Source organism: Myotis yumanensis, unplaced genomic scaffold (assembly GCF_028538775.1).
Source record: "Myotis yumanensis isolate MYYU_CA2020_CCGP unplaced genomic scaffold, mMyoYum1.0.hap1 SCAF_2, whole genome shotgun sequence".
In the NCBI taxonomy this organism is placed as follows: Eukaryota; Metazoa; Chordata; class Mammalia; order Chiroptera; family Vespertilionidae; genus Myotis; species Myotis yumanensis.
In genome coordinates, this window is record NW_027223753.1 from 136,715,736 (window position 1) to 136,728,655 (window position 12,920).

The window sequence follows — 12,920 nt, forward strand, 5'->3', positions numbered from 1 at the left end:
AAAACTGCATAATACAATACAGTTTTCTAATGTCTTGGCTCCAGTATGCAGAATACTCTGGATTCTACTAAGGTCAAACTCTGGATGAGTTCCTTAGGGAGAATGTGATCTGTGTCCCAGCGTGCTTTGGAGAGTACAACCAGAAATGTGTTCCTAATTCCAAATGAGTCAGGCAGATGTGTTGACTTGGAGTTGAGTATTTTTTTAAAGGACAAGACCAGAAGGAATATAGCAGTAGACTTTAGGGATTAAGGAAGGAATTTTTATTTTTTGGCTTTCTCAACGAAACTGCCTTGATAGACTTGTTTTCCACTAGCTTTTTTATTTGTTTTTGTTACAATTTTCAGACTTTGGGCCTCTTTTCAAATTTCTGAAGCCAGGTGGAATGCAGCGGAGGTCTTTCTCCTAAAGTAATGGGTATGCTCAATCTCCACTGGTGTCCCATGTTGCATCGTCCACGGGGCTTGTAGCGCAAAAGCTCTGGCACCCAGTCAGCTGAGGGATGTTATGGAAATTAAAAATAATCAAATTACTTATCTTTAAGGCTGTTTGGTCCTGCGGCAGCTGCTCATTCATTTTCTTAGCAGCAGGAGTACTGTACTGAGAAACTATTAAACTATCCCGATTTTTCAATGGTTGTCAGTGCTTTGAAAAAATAAAGTGGAATATAGAGTTGAGGTCATTCCATCATTATTCATTCTTCTCGAGCTGTAAAGCTCCATTTAAATCAGTAGGACTTCTGACGTTATTTAATTGTGCCTAATAAAGTGGGATGGCAGTGACCTGGTAACCTCGTGGGGCTTACTCAGGATGTTGTAACTCTGAGGGCCTGTTGCAGTTACCTCCAGAACAAGACAGTTACAATTTATTTGTTTTGGGGTGTGTTTTCTTTAAATATTTCATGCCATGCTGTGTACACATGACCCTGGAGGTTTAGCTCCAGATTATTGGAGTTGGCTTAGAGTTAGAATTCTGCCTGGAAGGGGCACCATAGTGATGGCAGCTAGTCAACTAGATCAGATATTGTATATTTGGTAGGTTCCAGGAAAAATGCAGAGAAGCTCAAAACTAGGAGAGTGGTTCAGAAGGGTACTTACAAAAGACAGAAGGCAAGAGCTATAGGCACCAAAAGCCAAAGCTGGAAAGAGGAGAGCAATGCTACTTGGGAGATTCCCATGGCCCTTGGTAGACAGAGCAGGAAGGACACACAATCAAGCCATGGGAGTAAATTTTTTAAAATATATTTTTATTGATTTCAGAGAGGAAGGGAGAGGGAGAGAGAGATAGAAACATCAATAGTGAGAATCATTGACCAGCTGCCTCTTATACGCCCCACACTGGGGATTGAGCCCACAACCCAGGCATGTGCCCTGACCGGGAATCAAACCATGACCTCCTAGTTCATAGGTCGAAGCTCAAGCACTGAACCACGCTGGCTGGGCAGGGAGTAAATTTATTTGTGAATGCATACACTGTCAGCACTTGCACCTGGCACTTTTGACAGCAGATTCCTCCTCTGTTCGGCTCTGGGCTGCATTGTGGTCAAATGGCCTGTCCCTCCAGCCTGCTTCCCAGTTCACCCTCCTCACTATGGTCACTCCCCCACAACCCACACAGTTGATTTGTGCAAGTCATTGCTCAAGTAGAGCACATCACATAGTAACACAAGTTATTTTCATGAAAGGGCACAAACACATTAAGCATGCACATATCTCTATTTTTTGTCTTTGTCCCATTTGATTCCAACATAATATAATGAATGACATATGGTATATTTCAGTTTATCCCTGCACCCCCCTTCCTGAAACCCTAACCCAGAGTAGAGTAGGTAACAGAAGCAGAGTTGGAGCATTCCAGAGTGACCAGAAAAGAGAGGGAGGAAAGGAGGGATGGAAGAAAGGAGGGAAGGAGGGAGGGAGGAAAGGAGAGGAGAGAGCCATAAAATTGAGAGCTGATAAAAGACCTTCCCATTTTGTTTGGGCCTGACTTGGTAGGTGGCTGTTGATACTGGTTCCCAACTGCCTCGAGCTAGTTACGCATTCTCAGGTTGCAAGAGACAAAGCCATGTTCATGCTGGAAGTGTATGCTGTCAGTACAGCCAGGTTTGTTGATGTGGCACCCGGGCTATACACTTCATCCTTCAGTTGGGAGGCTTATTCGGGGGACTTTAAGGCAAATCACTTACAAGCTATTAAAGCCTTGATTTCCTCATCTGTGTGTGTATAATATTGATATAATGTATTAATATGTTATATCAATCTTCTATATATACTAGTGACCCAGCACGCAAAATCGTGTGAGACCCAGACCCGCAGGAAATAGTGTGAAACCCGGGACCCCAGACCCCACCACGTCGCGGGGCAGGCGGCTTGTCCCTCTCCCGGGCCGCAGGTGCAGGTGCAGCCATTGGCGCCTGGGATCTCGGGGCGGGTACTTGTCCCTCTCCCGGGCTGAAGCCTGGTTGGTCCCCATTTCTCTCTCGTGAGCTCACTTGTGCCTGGCTGGTCCCCATTCCTCTCTCCTCAGTGTTGAGTGTCTGAGCCATTACGGCGTGACAGCATGAGGATGTGATGACCATTTGCATATTAGCTCTTTATTATATAGGATAAAAGGATAATATGCACATGTCCCCTCAGGAGTTTGAATGGAGACCGAGAGTTCAGTCGTTCACTATGACGTGCTCTGACCACCACGGGGAGGCACAGAATGAAGGAAGGCCCTGGCCAGCAACTGTGGAAGGGAGGCCCCGGCCGGCAGCCAGAAGGCCCTGACTGGCCCTGATCGCTGGCCAGGCCTAGGGACAAATTTCATGCACCAGGCCTCTAGTTTTTATATATTACTCAGTATAATTATATATCACTCCGTTTCTTAGTTGTACAATGGGGATGAAAGTAATATAATCTCATTTGATTGCTCATTTGAAAATAATGCACATCAAACTCTTGGCCAGTAATAAGTGTAGAATATATTTCACTGTTAGCTTGTTAAAAACTCTTTTTTTTTTTTTTTTTTAGTTTTATCTCGTTCTTTTATTTTTTTTAAAAAATTAAATCTTTATTGTTCAGATTATTACATTTGTTCCTCTTTTTCCCCCCCATAACTCCCCTCCTCCCAGTTCCCTCCCCACCCTCCGCCCTCACTCCCCACCCACTGTCGTCATCCATAGGTGCACGATTTTTGTCCAGTCTCTTCCCTCATCTCCCACACCCCTTTCCTCCCCAAGAATAGTCAGTCCACTCCCTTTCTATGTCGCTGATTCTATTACAATCACCAGTTCATTCTGTACATCAGATTATTTATTCACTTGATTCTTAGATTCACTTGTTGGTAGATGCATATTTGTTCATAATTTGTATCTTTACCTTTTTCTTCTTCTTCCTCTTCTTAAAGGATACCTTTCAGCATTTCATATAATACTGGTTTGGCGGTGGTGAACTCCTTTAGCTTTTCCTTATCTGTGAAGCTCTTTATCTGACCTTCACTTCTGAATGATAGCTTTGCTGGATAAAGTAGTCTTGGTTGTAGGTTCTTGCTATTCATCACTTTGAATATTTCTTGCCACTCCCTTCTGGCCTGCAAAGTTTCTGTTGAGAAATCAGCTGACAGTTGTATGGGTATTCCCTTGTAGGTAACTGAGTTTCTTTCTCTTGCTGCTTTTAAGATTCTCTCTTTGTCTTTTGCTCTTGGCATTTTAATTATGATGTGTCTTGGTGTGGTCCTCTTTGGATTCCTTTTGTTTGGGGTTCTCTGCGCTTCCTGGACCTGTAAGTCTATTTCTTTGACCAGATAGGGGAAGTTTTCTGTCATTATTTCTTCAAATAGGTTTTCAATATCTTGCTCTCTCTCTTCTTCTGGCACCCCTATAATTCTGATGTTGGTACGTTTGAAGCTGTCCCAGAGACTCCTTACACTATCTTCATATTTTTGGATTCTTTTTTCATTTTGCTTTTCCGGTTGGGTGTTTTTTGCTTCTTCGCATTTCAAATCTTTGACTTGATTCTTGCGCTCCTCTGGTCTGCTGTTGGGTGTCTGTATAATATTCTTTATTTCAGTCAGTGTATGCTTAATTTCTAGTTGGTTCTTTATCACAACATCGAGGGTCTCATTAGATTTCTTGTAGATCTCATCAAGTTTATCGGCAGTTTCTAGAAAATTATTAAAAGACCTTAAAAGTGTGGTTTTGAGCTCTATATCCTCGCAATTCTGACATTTGTGTCCTGTTTCTTTGTCTCCGCATTTTTTATGCTTTCTTGGTGCACCCCCTAGTGGTCTTTGTGTGCAGTCTTGTTTTAGTTAAGCCTTGGTTGTTGTAGGAAACACTGGGGGCGATTTGACCTCCAGGGCAATTGGCTGTGAGAATCAGCTGTATCTGCAGTGGGAGAACTTCTGTCCTCTAGGGAGGTGTTAATCTAGCCTTTGCCTGAGGCTGTCCGGCAAATGCCTCTGTGCAGGGCTTTGGCGGGGCGGGTCCCAGGGGATCTACAGGGCGGGCGGGGCGAGCAGTTATGGCTGCTCTCAGTCCTGTCCCCAGGGGCTCTGCCTCTCAGAGTCCCAGCAACCGCTGCAAACATCAGAGAGAAAGCTGCCTTTGAGTTGCGACCGAAGCCAGACAGTCTGCTTCTCCCGTTTGAGTCTGGGTCCCTAGAGACTCGCCCTGATCTGGAGCTCAGAGTCTGAGACTCCCTCCCGATTGAAACAGACAACCACGCCCTCAGCCGCCAGCCCGCTCCACATGCACTCCGCACCTTAGTATTTTACTTCTGCACTGCGCCTCCTCTGAGTCTTAGTGTGCTTTTCTCTTTCCTCCTAGTTGTAGAACTTCCACTCAGCCAGCCTTCCTGTGGTTCTGGATGATGTCCATTCCGTCTTTTAGTTGTATTTTTGAAGTGGTTGTTCGAGGCAGCAAACTCTGGCATTAACCTATGCCGCCATCTTGGTTTTTCTCAAAAACTCTTCATAATTATATTTATTCCATCAAGTGGTAGATGCATAAAAGTTTATCTTGATGCATCTTTTGGACATTTACGTTGTCTACAGCTCTTCACTATTACAAACAATGCATCTTTGCATATAAATTGCCTACTGTTTAGTTTCTTTAAAAAGCTCAACTTAAAAAAGGTGGGGATTAATTTCAGGCTCAAAGAGTGTAAACAATATCAATCTTTTAAATATATTCTATATTATTTTCTAAAATAGCTGTCCGATGTATGTTTCCACCAGGAGTGTTCCCTGACAAAACTGAGTTTTAAGATCCTTATTTTTTTTTTTTATATATATATATTTTATTGATTTTCCACAAAGAGGAAGGGAGAGAGATAGAGAGTTAGAAACATCAATGAGAGAGAAACATCGATCAGCTGCCTCCTGCACATCCCCCACTGGGGACGCGCCTGCAACCCAAGTACATGCCCTTGACCGGAATCGAACCTGGGACCCTTGAGTCCGCAGGTCGACGCTCTATCCACCGAGCCAAACCGGCTTTGGCGATCCTTCTTATCTTAATTTAAAAAGTGAAAATTGTGTCAATTGTTTTATTTTAAATTTATTTTTATTAGTGAAATTCAAAATAAAACAATTGACACAATTTTCTTATTTGTTTTTAATTTTTTGTGAAATGTCTGTGTTATTTGCTGACTTATCAATTTGGGTCTTAGAGTTTTTCTGATAATTTTGTTTCAAACATGTCTGATTAAAACTTTTTACAATTTTCTCAGTTTATTTTTTTATTTTTTATTTTTTAAAATATATTTTATTGATTTTTTCACAGAGAGGAAGGGGAGAGGGATAGAGAATTAGAAACATCAATGAGAGAGAAACATGGATTTAGCTGCCTCCTGCACACCCCCCACTGGGGTTGTACCCGAAACCAAGGTACATGCCCTTGACTGGAATCGAACCTGGGACCCTTTAGTCTGCAGGCTGACACTCTATGCACTGAGCCAAACTGGTTAGAGCATTTTCTCTCAATTTAATTTTTTAATAATTTTCTCTTTTGTCAAGCACTTTATTTTCCCCATTTCATTTCAGCACATCAAATCCTCCCCCTTGTTGCTCATTTTGTTTCATGCAGCTTTTGATCTTTAGGCATAAGTGAGACTTTAGTTTCCTTTACAAGTAGTGTTGCATATGGTAGCTTGTAAGTCCTAGCAATTTACCAACTGTTAACTAATTTCAACTTATATAAAAATGGTATGTTTTCCTGATTAAAGTAAAAATTGAGGCTTAGTTTTTAAAACTATTTAGGAATAGTGACTATTACAATTGTTCCCAATACCATTTAAAATTCTTCCTGGAGCTATGTTTGTGAAAATTATCCCACAAGTATGTGAAAATTGTGCAAAGATTTAGCAAGCCATAAAACAAAATTCATGCATTTTCTAAACTTTTCTCTTCCTCCTCTTAGAATTTTATAGAGTCTTCCATCACACTGTTTGAATCTGACCTGGAAAGTGGGAAGTTTATTGACATTAAAAATCAGGAAATTTCTGACTTAGAAGAAACGAGCTTTGGCACTGAAACAAGATCCATTCATGTTAAAAGTGGAGTGTAAGTTGTCTCCTCCCTTGAGAACCTTTAAATGTTCTCTGCTGTTTAAAATTGTTGGTTGCTCGATTCTACATCACCTCTGTTCTTTTTCCTTTTCCCCCTACTAGGTGGGTTGCCTACCAGCAGAAGTTTTTCTGTGGAGAACAGTACATTTTAGAGAAAGGGAAATACAAATGCTTTTTTGACTGGGGAGGATCAAATAACATAATCATGTCAATCCGACCTATCCAACTGGTGAGTTAAAAGTATGGACATAGCTAATGCCAGGGACATGGGATGGCATACAACAGAATGTGTGGAACAAGCTTTTTCAAAGTGAAATTGTTGATCTATGTTGCATGTATGTGTAGAGAAAATGAAATAGCATAAGAATTTCTGTGGACTCCATAGAGATCTTGTGTGTGATATTAGCACATCGATGAAGTGGCTTTGTAATTTGATCAGTTCATTCACTGAGCAGCATTTATTTAGTGCCTCTGCTGTGCCAGACACTGTACTGATTCACTGGAGATAGATGGATAAGACTGCCCTGATGGGTCTCGGTCTCTGAGGAGATAGACATACAGACAATTAATTATAGAATGATTAGTGAGAAAATGAAATGTGTAGGCAGTGGGAGGAGAGCAGGGGAAAGAAAGCACTCAGGACCTGGGAACTTGGGGACCGTGTCACAGAAGGGAATACACTGGGTGAAATCTGAAGGTATATAGGGCAGAGAGGGCATGCTACAAAAAGCCTGGGTAATAACAAACACTACAGGGCAGTCTGGGTGCCCATGAGATAGTTTGGGAGACGGAATGGTGGGAAGTTCAGACGCTTTTGTTCTAATGGGTATTGGGGCACATTTTTCTTCCAGCTACAGTATTACTCAAAGTGAATTAGTAATAAATGCAAAATTACTGTAAGAGAATTCAGTAAGTTATTTAAGGGTCCTGGCCAATTCAAAAAATCTAGTAAATTGGCGAGGCCTTCCTCCCCGCCAAGGATATTTTCGGAACTTTTGAGAAGACTACTGATTATATGGTTACAACTGTTTTAATGTTTTATTTAATATGTTTTTCAGGAACCACTTGGGATAAATGAGCCTCCACATTTGGTATGTTTAAAAATAGCCTTACCTGGGGATTGTTAAATTGTTTACTAAAAACTCTATGCCCTTTCTCTCAAATCCTTGTTTCCTTCAGATAACGTGTGTGTGGCTGTGTGTCAGGGCGGCTGCGTTGTGCTTGGTACCTGCACGCAGAAGAGCCCATCTTTGTTGCTGGTGGTTCTGGCCTGGATGTGTCCCAGCTCCTGTTTTCTTCTTATAGGGATTCAACTCTAACCACTGTGGGGTCATTTTGAACGTCTGCCACTCTGCTTCCCTGTTGCCCAGCCGTTCTTGAGTGTTTTATCCTTATTCAGCACATAGAGAAATAGCTAGCTGTCTTGACATGTTTATTATTCCTAATGTATTTCTAATACCAAAATCAGATAGGTCTTAAAAGCGCTATTAAAATTGCAACCTTACTTCTTTATTTCTAGTGGTAGTGGTTTGAAGGATTGGGCATTACTCTGGAGCCTAAGTTTTGTTTATTATCCATTGAGGGCTAGAAATTGTGGCGCCCGCCCCCCCGTTCTGTTTTGTTTTTTGTTTTTTTACTTTTTTATTGAATTTATTGGGGTGACATTTGTTAATAAAACTATATAGATTTCAGGTATACATTCCTATAATACATCATCTGTATATTGTATTGTGTGTTCACTACCCCAAGTCAAGTTTCCTTCTGTCACCATCTCCCCTTTACCCTCTGGTAATCACCATAGTGTTGTCTGTGTGAGTTTTTTGTGGTTTTTGCTTAATCCCTTTACCGACTTAAGCCAGTCAGAGAAAGACAAGTGCCATATGATTTCACTCATATGTGAAATCTAATGAACAAAACACACTAACAAAAATAGAATTAGACTCATAGATAGAGGAAAGACTGGCAGCTGTCAGAGGGGAGGGGGCTGTGGGGCTGGATGAAAAGGTTGAACAGAAATTGTGCTCATTTAGTGCTTCTGATAACTCTGTGAGGTCAGGGTTAATCTCATTTATTGATGAGCAAACCGAGATTTAGAATTTGTATCATTTCACACAATCACAAAATGGGCATTTTCTAGTATCTGACGCTACTTAGCCACATTTTCAGGATTTTACGTCAAGAAAGACATTGTATGATATGAGGAACTATAGAAGGAAGAGAGATTGAGAGAGATAGCTTCTTCTATCTCACTTTAAACAACAAATTTGGAACATTTTCTGTCAAAAAGCCAAATATATTGATTAATTTTAATTACTTGACATTTGCTAGCTTTACATAATGCTGAATCCTTCTCTTTGAGTGTATGTTTTTCATGTTCACATCACTGTTTATATATTTTAAATCAGCTTAGTTTATCCATTCACAGTGCTTTCAGGTTTCATTTTCTGATTAACTCAGGCCCATTGGGAACATTTCCTTTGTAAATACAGGGTGGGGTAAAAGTACGTTTACAGTTGTGAGTTTGAGAAGCAGTTAATAAAGCCATTGCAATAATAACATGTCTTTTTCCAAAAGAACAGTTGTAAACCCACTTTTGTTCTACCCTGTATAATCGAGCTGTTGTATTTGGAGACACTTCCTGCCAAAACATTTATTTTGAATCTTTGTAAACTTCAGCTGTGGACTCTTAAAGGACTTTTTCACATGAATCAACATAAGTAGTTAAGGTGTTAAATAGGGATGATTCCTAACTGCACATTTCTGAGTCTTAAGTGCAGATAGAAGTCACATTCTTTTCAGGTCTGTTTCCCTCCTACGTCCCTGTCCTTTGTATGGACTTCCTTGTTTGGGGTGGATTGCTCAGAGGGTTTCTTCATAGTATTTCCAGTCCAACTTGAAGAGAAAAGGAAGCAGCAGAGAACACCCAGTGGACTTGGCCCACTTCGTTTTTCTGGCTGTGGCTCAGCTATTGCCTTGTGAAATAAATATTTCTGACAGGTGCATGGTAGCTGGATATTTGGTCACATGCAGACAAAGCCTGCTTAATTGACCCAGTATCAAAGGTCTTATTATTTCCACTGGACCAACGTTCCAGAACATTCTGGTAGTTTTTGGATTGGCTGACACGCTGGTTCCACACAGTAATTAGAAAGTATTTTTGTTCTTTACAAGTAGCTGTGATAGCCAGACTGACCATGCAGATGCTGTGTTCAGAGGAAGTCGTCGTTTTCTCTGTCTGTGGAATAAATAGGAAGTTACATCTCAGACTTCAGGTCAGAGATGGGATTTTTTTTATAATAGCGATTTGAAAAGGAACCTCAAGCATCCTAAGAAAGGAAAAACCAGAAAATGTATGTGGATAAAGATCAGTATACATCATGAGAGTTATGCTAATAAAAATGTTCTTGCTGATGTGTAAGCATGTCATGATGAGATGTCTTATTTGGAACATGGAACAACACCTCCTTGTATTGAGAAGATTGTTTTTGATTGAAGCTCAGTCACCAAGTCTAATTGCCACTCAAAATATAAAGGCGCATTATAGAGTTCTTCATATTCAGCAGGTGGCATTTTATTTTTATTTTTCCCCAAACAAAACAAAAAAGCAAACCATGTGGATTATGTTCCTAATGTCTTCATCACCCCGCACCCCCAGCAAGTCCAAATCAGAAATTTCACTAAATTAAATCTTAGAACAGTGTGTTTAGTTTTCAGGGAGGTTGTTTTCAGGCATCATTCTCTGGAAATTCTAACCCAACCAAGGACTTTGCTTTCTTAGAATCTTTTTCAAGTCTATTGCAAATACAATTAGAAGTTTGGATTTCTTTCACTATTGAGCCCTTGTTGAATTTTATGCATGATTCTGGCTGAGAAAAAGTGACTGGATATTTATTTTCTTATATAATTTTACCACATTGAATTTTAGAGTGATTGCAGGATCTTTAATAGTTATGGTTACTGTTATTATTGATGGGGAAAAGGAACAACAGTTTTAGTCAAATATCATTAAGATTCAAGAGCAGTAGAGAAAAACACTTCTTCATGGTACTGTGACTAGATCATCTTTATAGAATCCACAGGTAGAAACACTAGAGAAGTACTTCACCAAGTAAAGACAGCCCTTCTAGGAGTAATCAGCGAAGTACAGTTATTGTAGGACATGTAATCGATGGGAAAAGTACATAACACTACAGGATGAGGCAGTGTGATGCAACAGAAGATTGCAAGCAAGACTTTAACAACCAGCGTGTTTGGAGGAGGTCCAAAGGGCAGCAGAAAGTCTTTTTTAGACAGGATAGAATGTTTCTCACAGAAATTACTTTAATATTGGAGTAAATACATTCAAAATTATTCTGATGTGGATAAACTGAGCACAACTTCTGTGTTTGGTCTTGAGTTTTTAGTTTATCATATTAGATTAAAGACCAACTGCATTTACTCTTATATACCAAAAATGAAAAGTATATAGTAAAAAGCATTTCTGCAAATATTCATAAAGCAGTGATAATTTGTGCCTTAAAGGACAGTCTAAAGGAGAAATAAGATAATATGTGAGAAAAGGCACCTTGCAAACCAATGGTACACTGTATTTTTTTCTTTTTTTTTTTTTTTTGCTTCCATACAGTTCCATTTGTGGGGCTGGTAGGAATGGAGCTGTGCCCGGATGGCACGGAGAGCTGGATGTGGTTTGAAATAAACTTTTGTTTATTTGACTACTTGCCTGTGTTCTAAGCAAAGTATCTGCATTGTTTTATACATTTATTCTACATTATCCTAGGAAGGAAACTAAAATAGTTATCCGGCCAGTAGTACACAGGACTTAATTTCACCAAGTTTCATTACTATAGTTTATAAATGCGGTGCTGGTTTCTGTATGGACCGTCCTCAGAAAATTATTATGAGAATTGTTTTATTATGAGGCATTTTTAAGGTAGTCAGAATGAAGTGTTACTTTTCTCTCTGTGCGTGTGTGTGTGTGTGTGTAAATTTCAGTTAATGCTTCTAAGTATGAACACTGAGACTAAAAAGTAGAGGTGGCTACTATACCTATCATCTGAAGTATGTTTACCTTGCATTGTCAGTTATCCAGGACTTGACATTTCATGGTGAAACATTGAAGTATAAATTATAAGTTCAACAATATGAAAATAATTAAACAAACTGGAAATACAATTGTGAATGAAACAGCCATGATCTCTGTTCTCATGTGGCTTTTTCAGTTCTTATTGTGAATTGAGGTAATATCTACATATAGGAGAAATTACATTTTTTTAAGTTAAATGTGATTTACTTTTAGACTCGTGTTTTATAAACCTTTAAGTTAAAATATACAGCCTGGCCCTGGCCAGTGTGGCTCAGGTGGTTGGATGTCATCCCATGCAAGGAGAGGCCACTGGCTCGATTCCCTGTCTGGGCACATGGCCGATCTGTGGGCTCAGTCCCCAGTAGGGGGCGTTCAGGAGGCACTGATTGGTGTTTCTCTCATTGATGTTCCGCTCCCTCTCTCTCTTAAATCAAAAACATTATATATTCTGAAAAACCACTATCCAAAATACATGCTCTTATCAAGGAATTTAGGGGCAATTTCCCTGGACATGAAAAATTGTTCTTACACAGGAAATTATTCCAGAAGTCTGTCTCATTTGGACTTGTTTTTTGTTGCTATCCTCTGTGTGCACCAAAAGGACCGTGGTAGAAACTTGCTGGATCACAGCTCCTAGTTGTAATGCTCCAAATACAGCCTGGTTTCACAATAGGAAGTCGTGTTGCGCAAGCCGCAGTTGGTCAGAGGAATTGGTTCTCTCACCTCCCAGGTTTTGGCTGATCTTTGAAAGACTAAGCAAGGCCAAAGCAGAATGACATGGTCAAGAAAGAATTCCTCAGAATGCAGAGACCATCAGCCTCTAAGAGGGCCCTGGAGAAGAAGGAAAAAGTGAACAGCTGATGCTCAAAGTAGCCTTGTTCTCCATGACCTCGAGAGCAGCAGAGAGGGCAATGCTGCAGATAGTTCATTGTGATGCATTCTTAGCCCAGCGCAGGCCTGTCTGTGCAGGGTGGACCTGTGGGCCATGGCATTTCAAGGTTCTGGTGGATTATGGAATATTTATAGGGCTCATTAATTTTGTCTCACCTATTACAGATCCAGGGTCACTTGTGTTGCAGATATGTATCTCTGGTCTAAAGGAACTTATTATTGGAATTAAGTTTAAGGTAGTCTAATCAGTAAACTGAATCCTGTACCCTGAAATGCATGACACGGACGTCTCTATTCACCATAAGTCTTCCACTGACTAATCCTATCATCATCATCTCCACTCTCACAGGCAGCTCATGGCACTGTGGGTGTGTGCTCATGTTCTCTCCTCCCTC

The 12,920-nt window shown here is 40.3% G+C and overlaps 1 protein-coding gene across 2 annotated transcripts in view; it reads left to right on the top strand.

Moving 5' to 3' along the window:
• CRYBG3 (crystallin beta-gamma domain containing 3) overlaps positions 1–12,920 on the top strand; it is a 148,842-nt gene that overhangs the window by 96,363 nt on the left and 39,559 nt on the right. For both annotated transcript variants that reach the window (XM_070406050.1, XM_070406052.1), the window contains exons 13-15: positions 6,404–6,546; positions 6,654–6,780; positions 7,610–7,642. In XM_070406050.1, the coding sequence (XP_070262151.1) occupies positions 6,404–6,546; positions 6,654–6,780; positions 7,610–7,642 (303 nt within the window). The remainder of the gene's footprint in view (positions 1–6,403; positions 6,547–6,653; positions 6,781–7,609; positions 7,643–12,920) is intronic.